The following is a 12,095-nucleotide window of genomic DNA, read 5'->3' on the forward strand; positions in this document are numbered from 1 at the left end:
CCTTTAATAAAAGGCCAGCACTTGAAAAGAACTGAAATTACAAAATAGCTGTTGAGTTGAGAAAGTATTAAAAAAAAAAAAAAATTAACAGATTAATAAATGAGACCTACACATTACCACTGCCAGCAACTCCACTGGATACTCTAAAGTGCAATGTTCAACATTTTAGCACAGCTGTAAATGTTCCAGAAACTTGGGTTCACCTTAAATGAACTTTCAAAGTTTCAAATCCTCAGGTGTGACTTACCTATCGATTCAGGCAACCATCACTCCAAATCTGTATCACTCTGCTGAAGCTCAACTTTAAAAGGAGTGCTGACCACGGTTTCAACTGAATTGGTCAGCATTCCTTGAAGCAATTAGCCGTTCTTGTGTGTGTGTGTGTCCCCGCCTGCCCCCCCGAGCCTCTCTCTCCCCCCTCTCTCTCTCCCCCTGCCCTGCATTACCTCCCTCTACACAGCTGCTGCCTGTCGTTCATTTTTAATCAGTTCGACCCGCTTCCCCCCTGGCAGCCCATCCACCGTGATGGATAATCCAAATTGTTCAGCACGTCTGAAACAGCAATAAATCTGCAGGAATCTCAACATGTTTCCCCCAGCTCTACACCACTGCTGGCATCTACACGCAGGCCCACTGACAGGTGATACAGGATAAAATAACTGGAAAAATCATTTAAAAAAAAACCCTTTCCAGAAACAAACAGAACTGGAAGTGCCTTCACTGCATCTTAACCTCACTCCCCCAAACAGATTGATTGTTTCTAGGTGATCAAAGGGGAAGATATTTCATATACTGTGGTAGACTGCAGCAGCACACAGTTATTGACACTGTTCTGCTGACTGTGCATCAATCAATGAATCACCTTTCCCATGGATTTTATTCATCACCAGAGAGCGCTTTAAATGTTTTATTCACCTGCCTTTAAGAACACTTTTCAACCACGGAGTACATCACTAACAAGGTGAGGTCAGGCTATCTTTGAAAATACAGTACTAAAGGCTGTGCACTTCCGAACACTGAGGCTCTGCACCAGCTTAACTAGGGGCAGTTCAAACTGTCGTCTGGTCATTTCAATAACATACCTATTAAATATTGATTTTTCAAGCTCTGGTATTGTCAACAGCAGAAGAACTGGGTGCCATGGCAGGCTGGAAAGTGTTTTTTCTTTTTTTTTTTTTTTATATAAAAAGGAGAAAAAACTTTTTTTTTTACCGATCTGTGCGTTGTCATACAAGAGCAGGTCAAAGGATCCCTGGTAGCCGGTCCGGTAATTGGTTCTGGTGCCGCTGTCCCACTGCACCACCACTGTTTTGTCCGGTGTGGTGGTGCTGCCCTGGCGGCCAATTTCGACCACGGTGCCGACGTGCCCCTCCCCGTCATCCTGGTTACCCCACTTCCAGTCCACGCCGCGGATCACACGCATGCCCACCTCCATCCTGGCCCCTCGGCTCCAACAGTGGCTTGGTAATGAACTCAGGGAACTGGGGTGGAGGGGAGACTCTGAAGATAGGTCAGGGATCACAGACCATCAACTGCAACACAAAACAAAGAGGAGAGATTCAGCTGGAATTCAGAGATTCTGGTATAGTAAGCAAACTTGTTAAATTTGCAGATGACACAAAAGTAGGAGGAGTGGCAAACACTGTTGCAGCAGCAAAGGTCATTCAAAATGATCTAGACAAGATTCAGAACTGGGCAGACACATGGCAAATGACATTTAATAGAGAAAAGTGTAAGGTACTGCACGCAGGAAATAAAAATGTACATTATAAATATCATATGGGAGATACTGAAATTGGAGAAGGAATCTATGAAAAAGACCTAGGAGTTTTTGTTGACTCAGAAATGTCTTCATCTAGACAATGTGGGGAAGCTATAAAAAAGGCTAACAAGATGCTCGGATACATTGTGAAAAGTGTTGAATTTAAATCAAGGGAAGTAATGTTAAAACTGTACAATGCACTAGTAAGACCTCATCTTGAATATTGTGTGCAGTTCTGGTCACCTCGCTATAAAAAAGATATTGCTGCTCTAGAAAGAGTGCAAAGAAGAGCGACCAGAATTATTCCGGGCTTAAAAGGCATGTCATATGCAGACAGGCTAAAAGAATTCAATCTGTTCAGTCTTGAACAAAGAAGACTACGTGGCGACCTAATTCAAGCATTCAAAATTCTAAAAGGTATTGACAGTGTCGACCCAAGGGACTTTTTCAGCCTGAAAAAAGAAACAAGGACCAGGGGTCACAAATGGAGTTTAGACAAAGGGGCATTCAGAACAGAAAATAGCAGGCACTTTTTTACACAGAGAATTGTGAGGGTCTGGAATCAACTCCCCAGTAATGTTGTTGAAGCTGACACCCTGGGATCCTTCAAGAAGCTGCTTGATGAGATTTTGGGATCAATAAGCTACTAACAACCAAACGAGCAAGATGGGCCGAATGGCCTCCTCTCGTTTGTAAACTTTCTTATGTTCTTATGTAACAGACACCCACATTCATCCACTCAATCAAGTAAGATAACATAATAAATTACAAACAGGACAGACGTTTCAGATGGTGCCTACTGATATGAAATAGATAACAGAAGAAGTGAGAGTGGCTCTGCTGTACTGTGATGTGTTACCTTTAATTGTGTCAGATGAGCTGAAATCAAAGCCGAAAACCAGCAAGTAAAATCATTAGCTGCACAAAATATAAAAAGGACGGGTTTAGCATATTAAAAGATGTTGTAGTTACTTAATGTGATATATGAATCCTGATACAGAGTACTGTAAAAGCATATAGCATGCATTGGAATTACTGATATAGGCTGGATTTTTAAGCATACAAATTCACACCGCTAATAAAATGCACAGAGAACTAAGGATGAACGTAGTAAATAGACCGCGAGATTCTATTTTAGTGTAAAATGGTTAATTTACTAGAAAGAAAAAAAAAAGAAAAAAAAAAAATCACAAAAGCAGCAATAACTGCCTCCCTTTGAAGTGAAATGCTAATTTGTCCTTGCGATTAACGCTGCCCCAGCAAAAAAACTAATTTAATGAAAACGTTTAATGTCATTTTTAAGTGCGATTTACTCGTTAGGAGGGAACACACCAGGGCTATTTTTTATTAGTGCAATATCATCCACGTTTTCAAACACTGTACATTAACAGTCAGGATCACACGTAACAAAACGGGCCAGCTGGCAAGCATAACCGAAGTGCTGATCGGATTTTATTTTTTGAAGGACAATCCTCCTGCATTCTAAAGCCTGCGCCGAAGAAACCCTGAGCTTGGTCCTGTTTGTTCCCCTGGAGATCTCGGAATCATTACTTTAACAGTAACAGTGTTTCTCTGTTCCAATTCACAAACAATCACCTCATATAGAAGCTGCCAAGAGATTCCTGCTGTACCTGTCAAACAGGCTTGAGAAGAGCCCTTTCACGGACAGCGTACTGTTCTACTGTACCCCAGACAGACGTTTCAAAGTTACCTGCAGCGTCTTCATAGCTGCATTTGACAGTTGGGTGTTTGTTTTATTGGCGCTAGCCCCTTAACGCAGGGTTTAGAGCCACCCTATTACTCTAATTCCAAACCAACATGCTTTTTCTATTGAAGAAACAGAACACATGCATGCAGTCTACAGAGCCACTCATCCACCATTACCAGCACTCCAGGGCTGAACATTCAGGCACGACTGCAAAACTGTCACCAAATACCCATTTTAAGCAATAAAGGTCCACCTTAAGCAAACAGTTTCTTACAGCACAAATATGAACCCCCCCCCCCCCCAAAAAAAAGAAAAATGTGATGCAGACTCACCAGCAACATGCAATAAAAAGTTTATTTAAGGGGGAGTTTCTTCCCCCCAGCTGGGAGATTACGTATATCACAGTACTAATGTTCGTGCTGTACCCTTAAAATAAAGTTTCCAGGGCTCCTGCACAGTTTGTTCTGCGAACCGTGTCATTTTCCAATTTTGGTCTTTGTTCTACTGGTACGTCTTTGTTTTCTGCAGTGATGTAACCTCAGTAAAAGCCACACACATTGTACATCCTGTATAGATTTAATTAGGTAAAATCAGCAGAGTTTGGGTCTAACCTCCTCAGTCCCGGTCTCCACTATTACATTGTTGGTCCCAGTTTAATTTTTTTTAATATTAAAAATGCACAATTTGAATAGATGTATAAACATTTAAACAATATAGATACTGAATAGAATAAAACACCAGTCACAATTTGATACAGTTTAGTATTATTCACTGTAGTATTAATTGCTTGCTCGTTTAATTCATTAACAGTTGTTTGTGAGTTATACTGTGTACAAGTAGTAATACCATACTTATGAGAAATCGTCCTTGTGTAAAAGATAGAAAATGCTGATTAAGCTGAGGCACAGATTAAACACTGGTTCCTTTCTCTTTTTAGCTTTCCATGTCAATTCACTGTGCTTTATCCAGCCATTAAACCATTTTTAAAAATGAACCCACAGTCACTTAATAAAAGAACAAAGTCTCAGCTTTCCACAATCTTTGATCAAATCCCTGAAGTCAGAGCACATGGCATTTTTAAAAACATTACCTACCCTCATCAAAAGAACCCGAGAAAGCAAAACGTATTTAATACCTTGCTTCATCCTGCTTGCATGCTGCTTCTCTTTGCCAGGTCTGTAATGCTAATGGACCAAACTGGAGGCCAGTGCCTCTGTTTATATAGAGTGTCTCTTCATTTAAAAGCATATCCTGACACATGCTAGCCTAGCCCATTAAACACGTATCCCCAAACCTAATTAAAAGCATGTGTAAACCAATTAGGGAAGTGTGAAACTTGCTGGGTGTACATAAATTGTTATGACTCAGTTTATTTTTTATTCTTTCCTCTGGAAAAAAAAGAGATATTTGGAACACTCACAGTTTCCACAACTGGTGACAGAAACATGTGTTCGAGAACGAGATGTCCCAGCTGGGCAGGTTAAAGATTTCAAATCGGTAAAACCCTTGATGCCAAGACAGAAGGCACTGCAGTGCAGTAGGTTCTCTCCCTGACAAAGCAGCACCGGACATGCTGCATGCATGCTATGTGTTGCTTCAAGTTCCCATCAATCACAAAGCAGGTAGTCCATCAAGCGTCGTCCAGTCTCCTTTGCACATAACTGGAACAGGGGTACAGGTAACTGATCCCTTGGATTGATGTGTGTTATTTTACTTAAAAATTTTGCTTGTTCGTTGGATTTAAAACTAAAGTCCAATTATGTTCCCCTCACAACTCCAAAGAACTGTTCAGTGGGTGTCCGCCAATCCCATGACTAAGCCAGTTTCCTCTTTTACACCCAGGAACTTGAGATCCAGGGCCAGCTGCTGTAGCGCAATAAGGAGAAGCAGTCCTTACCAGTTTTGCCTCCCTAACCCACAGGAGCCAATGCGATGCTCCCTCTGGAATCCCCAGCGAAGACTGGTAATTTCGCACAGCCAGGACACGGACCACAAACCTTTTTTACCTGGAGTGACATGGGGAAGTGTCTGCAGCCAACACTGAGAACCTGAAGTAGTCACGGCATTCCATTCAATATTACATTAGTGTGCCTCACTCAATTATACTAGCAGATGCACTCAAACCAAAAGAATAGTTTGAGGAAGAACAAGTATCAGAGATTTAACTCCTAACCTTGGCCGACTGACACTAAAGTCCGTCTGCCTTTCCTCTTTCTATCTGCTGTGCAGCACAAGAACCAGCTTCCTGTGCCTGTATCCAAGACCTCAGCGAAAGGAGGAATTCTCCTATGGTAGGACTTGGAAGCAGCAGCAGCCCAGCTGCACTCAGCAACTGCTTCCAATTGCTTCACGTGTTTCCTTTGTTTCGAACACACAGCACAGACTCCTCATCGGTTTCTCATGTTAAGTGCAAATCCCTTTGATTGAAATCGCTGTTTGAGTAGAAAATGAATTGGCTAAAGCAAACCCCTTCCTTACAAAGCCAAGTCTGCTTTTTAACAAAGAGCCAGTGCCTGGCTGGTTGAAAACGAACGCTTTAATTGTCAAGCAAGTACTTTATATCATAACGACACGCAGAGATTTCCCCCCCCACCATTCAATAAAACTACAGCCCCCCCTTGGATATAAATCTGTAGCACTGCCCAGAGTTTTAAACAAATAATGCTGACTTTAATAAATGGCGGAAATAATGCTATTATGTTAATAAATGGCCGCACTGCAAAATGGAACTGACTGCAAGATTGGGCACTCATACCTGACATCCTATTAGTTTTGATTGGCTCATATCTAAGTATCCAGTTGTTTTCCTGTGACTCTTCTAAATTGGTGCTTGGGCCCTCTGACCACCACGTGGGTGTTAGTCTTGCCTTTCCATTTTTACTGTTTGAGGTGCAAGCACCTAAGACCCAGCCTCTCCTTTTGAGCCTTTATTTGCCCCGGGACTACCCCCTTTGTTGATTCCGGGAATGCTCCTTTGGTAGGGGGACTTGGAAGGGGGGGCCCGCAAGCCAGCCCCAGCTGCCACTCAGGGCGCACAAAACGTTTTCTCTGATTAAAAACCTGAGTTCCACAGGTTCTACTTGTTCGACTAGGGAAACAAGGGCAACCTATAGTATTTAACGTGCGGGGGAACCATCTACTATCACACCCTCATGTGTAAGTTGCATACATATGTTCCTACGATTCCACTCCGCCTGATTGACCATAGCAATTAAAATTGAATTGGCTAACACAAGCGGCAAAAACCCTTAGTCAATTCAACTGAAGCAAGTCTGTTTTTAACAATCCGAAATAGAGGTTTAACACTGGTTGATAAAACGAAAACGTACTTCTGGATTGTGCAATGTCTGAAGTCCTGTGGTTCAGTAAACTCAGGGACCAGTTGCCGTGTTTTATCCCGGCCACAACCATGTTCTTGTACACCCATTACAAGCACCCCGGTGGCTATACATCTCGTTTCAGCACTGCCAGGAGTTTTAAATTCGGAACAAAAATTGCTGGACTTGTAATCTTGTGGCAGCCCTCCGGCTAGCCCTCCTTGACTCGTTCCCATATAACCTTGACATTACATGATATTGGGAATTTTACTTAAAACATTGGATTTTGGGCAAACCAGCTTGTCAATCATGTCACATAGTTTTACATTGCTGATCAGAACACATAACACTTATGGGGCTGCTTATTATCATCAATAGTACAGTACTTATTTCAGGGACAAGCAAAAGAACTCGAAGCCGTCCCAGTAACAACCAGAACAAGCTTAATAAGGAGTTTACAGGTTGTGCCTCTTCGAAAGGTCTAGACAACAGGGGAGGATTTCTGTAAATTGACATGTATTTCAAAGCTGCAGGTTTCCGTCATACTAGCAAACAAAACAAAAAAAAGTCAAACCCAACGGGTTCAAAAAATCACTCTCCAACCAGAAGTTCTGTGTCCCGAGAAATACCGGTGTAGTTACATACTGCCCTATTGCACCCTCACCATAGTCAATCCGGAAACTGGAAAGCCAGACTCGTCATCATTGTGTCATACTTTATAAAAAATAATTACACAAAATTTGAGTAACCTATTTGTTTTGGTTCACTTGAACCATATTCTGTTTCCAATCAAACAAAAACCAGATGTTATATCCGATCTCAAAAAAATATAAGGGTCTACAATCTCGAAAGATATGGATCAATCTTTGCAACGTGGCTTCCGCTATTTAAATAAATACACCTTCCTTATTCTTATTAGCTTAAAAAAAATACAGGGATTGGGATTTTGGGTCCCGCGTGAATGTAGCTATAGACGTTAATTGGGTCTTTGTGGGTCTGACAACGTAGGCAGGGGAACTTTATTATTGGACCTAGTATCTAAAGCCAGTAAAAGACTGGTTTTTCCTAAGCAGTCGGGTATTCTATTTTCTCTTTCTGGTCGTTAAAAGTAAATTTGGGTCGGACACTTATCTGTTAGTAGATCACTTACGGGCCACTGGAATCGGGCTCCAGCCCTATCCGCAGTGGCTCGTTGAAAAAACAACTGATTATGACAGATCCGAAAGAAAAAAACACTGACCAAACAAAGGAACCCTCGTTATTTACCATAAGGTAGGTATTGAAAAGACAAATTCCAATCCCTGATTATGTTGTAATCCAGCCTACAGGGTTTTTTTTCTTCTATACTCTTGAATGTGGCTTGCGTTTCCCTGTATGAAAGCCACAAGGGCTATATCAGCGGGTAAAATATTGCTAATTCGGGCTTTCTAAGCGCGAAAACCAATTATGGGGACATTTAATTAAGGTTGAGGAATGATTAAGTAAAAAACTTTTCCAATGAGAACCTTTAGCATGTGCATCTTTGTTGATTCTTTCCACAAATCTGAAACGTAACAAAAAGTTGACAATAAAAGCAGAGTCTGGTTATAAAACAATTAAAGTGCCGGATTCACGCTGTAGTTAAATTTTTATATAACGGTCTGGGTTTGACTCTTGCGTAGTTATATGAAATTTGTTCCTTATGCGAGCACTGGGCCTTTCGTAGAACTGTTTACAATTTCATAATTTTATTACCTTAAGACACTAATTTTCCTTAGTGACTGTTCAACTTCTGTCCTTGAACTTGGGCTGTGCGACTTAAGTAGTTTCAAACGTCGATGACTAGGGGTAAAAGATGTTGTCACATAAAGAATCCTTTCGACAGGTGCAAACTTTTTTTTAATAATTCTAGTGCATAATAGGAGGATGGTCACCCAGTAGTAGCGTGGGTATGTTGCCACTTCACGTTCCCGGAGGAGCACTATCTGACATGAACATTTAGGTAGGGATGACGTTATCGGTAACCGGGAACCGGAAATCAAGTTTGCCACCCGGGAGTATGATGCCATGTTAAGAACCGTCGACAATAATCAGGGGGGACGGTTTCTTGGAGAGAGGACTTCAACGCTTAAAACCGACGGGATTCAAATCCAAAGTTACCTACCGCTTTTATTAGAGCCATTTTTCTATTAACAAAACAACAGGAAAATTATTTATATGTTGAAATGTTTCAAGGAACTTTAACAAGTTCCAACCGTTTTTTTTTTTTTGATATGATTTATATGTATGTTGTAAATTAACCGTCTCGAATTTATTGTGACTATTTGTTTAATTTAAAAAAAGATAAAAAAAAAAAAGGGATTCCCCCCCCTTGATTTATGTTTGACATGACATTAAGATTTCCTTTTTAGAGGGGTTCATTTCTTATTCGCAAACACTTATGGTTTCCAACACTAGTACCGACGCAAAAAAACCGCGACACGCCCAGCTGTTCAGCCATGCGCATTTCGATGGCCAATCTAACCAGGGGGAAACCGGACCCGCCTGTTAATGGGTGGAGCTACATGTCGTTGCCACTTGTAAAACGAACTGGATTGTATAGAAAGTTTCCTGTTCACAGGCTCTAGGCCTGAATTCAACTGCCATTCGGTGGTGAAGAACAAAAACCTTGTTCGGTTACAGGTTCCAATGACCGTTTCTCGTTTTACGTTGTGTACCGTCACTGGAACAGGATCAACCTATGACACTCTGTTCGCAGTTGCGGTTTGTCAGTTTTTATTGTAACAGGGGGTCATCGTTAAACCTGTATGGACAATGAATTTACTAAAAAGATCGGGGTATGGACTTGAAGTTCACCTTCTTATTAAAAAAAAAAAAAAAAAAAAAAAAAAAAAATCCCCCAAAAAAAATATTAGCGGGGTAATTGTAACATCGACACAAAAGTCGTTTTCAACGTTGGAAAATTGGCATTCCGACATCTACCACCAATAAATTGCACCCGTCAAGGATAAAATTCTGGACTAGGACGAATCAAAAAAGTAGTTGCCTATTGCGCTATCTTTTTGTTGTGATGGAGACCCACGTTACAACCCGTCTGGAACATGTCGAGGTAAGGGTCGTTTCTTAGGAATGACCATGTGCAAGAAATTAGCCTCTCTAAGAAGCACAGCCCCCCACGCTAGGGTTCACTTATTCTCTGACACCTAACCTCCATAATCTTTTAAAGCTTTTAAAAAACCAAAAGTAGGATTATCGGTTTTCTACACTTAACTTTCGTGATTACTTCCCAAGCATGTGTAAAAATTAGGTTAAGGGGTTAGGAGTAAAGTCGGGGCCAAAAAAACTGTTCCCGCTTTACAATTGTACTTTTTAAAATAACTCAAATTACAAAAACTGTACTGTTCTGTAAGAAAATCTCCCACCAAAGAATCAAAGCTGAACAACCAAAGTTGTGATCTGTTTTGCTGTGAGGGGCCACGTGTACGGTAAAGCAAGGTTGGTCATTGGCAGGCAGCAAAATTAGCCCACGCAAAGCACAGCACGTAGTGAAGCTTGCTTGAACTAGACATATCTTTTAAAGATTAACAGTCGGATTATGTTTTTTTTTTTTCTATACTAACTTTTAACTTTATTTTTTCACAGTTACAACTTCTTTCCTAGATCCAGTATGCTAGTATAAGGGTTTACTAAGTGTATGGACCCGCATTGAACATGATCAACAGGACGCTTGTCCCAGGGGAAGACAGAAGTCATCCCCCTACCCACCCCAACCCTCCGTGCTTTAATCTGCCCCATTAACATTAGCTGTTCACAATAGTGACCTTCCGTAAGGCTGCAGCTGGTGTATTTAAAGTGGCAGCTGCTCTATTTAGATCGTCTGCTATTATCAAATTCAGAGATGGCCGCGATTAGAAAAACACGCTCTGGGTTTGGCACCTTGACAGCTACATTCTCACATAAATGCTTGTATCTTTTCAGATGAATGTGGTGTGAAACCAGGATAAGAGATTGCAATGGCTGCAAGCAGATGGCACTAGGAAGCAAACACCCTTTAATGCCTTTCTCATCAGCCACGATTTCCACAAGCAACTTACATGCAACAGAATATGAAATGTGCAATGAAATTCTTACTATGCACCTATAATGATCCCTATCCCTTAACAATAAATACACCCTTTGATCAACGCAGTACTGCAAGCACAATGCACCCCAGACAGTACCAATATCACAGTGCAGTGACATACATTCCAATTACAAACATTTCTATCAGTTTATTGGCCAGTGTTTTTTTTTTTTAAAAACTTAAAATGCATGACAAAGAAAAGGTCTACATTATCTTAATCTTTTTTGTAATAAACCTACATTGTCATTGGTCTTGCACTTGATTTCAGTATTTAATTCACAGTTAAAATAGTTTGGTGCTGGTGATTCACAGTCAAATGTCATAAAATATATTTAAATAATCCATTCTTTTAGCGGATTCATCAGCGTCAATCAGACCTTCGATGAAGCAGGACAATATATATTGGCCGATATATAAAAACCTATTTGTCTTTTAGTACAGTGGATCTCTTCAGTATTTCGTGGTCAGGCTTCACAGGTACAGTTCTGGACTTAACATAGTGAAATGCCGTACAAAACCCCCCCCTTCTTTACAGACACAAGCGTTCTCCGATGAGTCCGTATTTACAAACGATCACCGGATCAGTCCAAAAATTGAAAACCTATCTAAGGACCGTGGACATATAGCGATCAAAATCGGCTCCCAGCATCAGAAACCATCACAGGATCTGGAAGCTCTTCGTCTGTTAATAAGAGGTATCAATATCCAGGCTATGTGTTTTTCTTTTGCAGACAAATCATTTTACCTAGAGAATATTTTTAAAGCACTCCCGCATTCCTAGAACACTGCCTTTGAATTGTATCCTTTACCCTTTATTTGGAAGAATGCATTGTTCTGCAGGCATACTACACTGTGTTGCTATGTATAGACCACACAGTGCTGGAATACTTTCCATTAACCATTCCCTTGCAACCCATTGCTATATAAATTGCCAGGATATGTTAATTGACATTTACGATGATTCTACACTGTCTAAAAGGGACAGAAAAGAACAGCTCAGGGTTTTGAGTATTTATAATTTTACAATATTAAGAATATTTAAGATTTTATTCCCATCAGCTGTTCAGCATCTACAGCTATTTACTCCTAAAAAATTCTCAAAGCCTCAATCTGCACCCCAAAACAAAGCCTACATACAAATATACATTTCAAGTCATGCATCCTGCACCGTACTGTAGATCTGCGACAACCCAGAAGCTGCAGGTT

At 40.8% G+C, this 12,095-nt stretch overlaps 1 protein-coding gene across 9 annotated transcripts in view; it reads right to left on the reverse strand.

The window, feature by feature from the left end:
* Positions 1–12,095, reverse strand: part of LOC121328594 (E3 ubiquitin-protein ligase MIB2-like) — a 51,502-nt gene that overhangs the window by 35,236 nt on the left and 4,171 nt on the right. For 6 of the 9 annotated variants that reach the window (XM_041273402.1, XM_041273394.1, XM_041273396.1 and 3 more), the window contains one exon: positions 1,213–1,532. In XM_041273402.1, the coding sequence (XP_041129336.1) occupies positions 1,213–1,435 (223 nt within the window). In that variant the 5' untranslated portion in view covers positions 1,436–1,532. Of the gene's footprint in view, positions 1–1,212; positions 1,533–4,564; positions 4,583–4,605; positions 4,696–4,890; positions 4,974–12,095 lie in introns of those variants that run through there. The other 3 variants (XM_041273399.1, XM_041273397.1, XM_041273400.1) reach the window with 3 other exon arrangements.

This window comes from Polyodon spathula, chromosome 16, assembly GCF_017654505.1.
Source record: "Polyodon spathula isolate WHYD16114869_AA chromosome 16, ASM1765450v1, whole genome shotgun sequence".
In the NCBI taxonomy this organism is placed as follows: Eukaryota; Metazoa; Chordata; class Actinopteri; order Acipenseriformes; family Polyodontidae; genus Polyodon; species Polyodon spathula.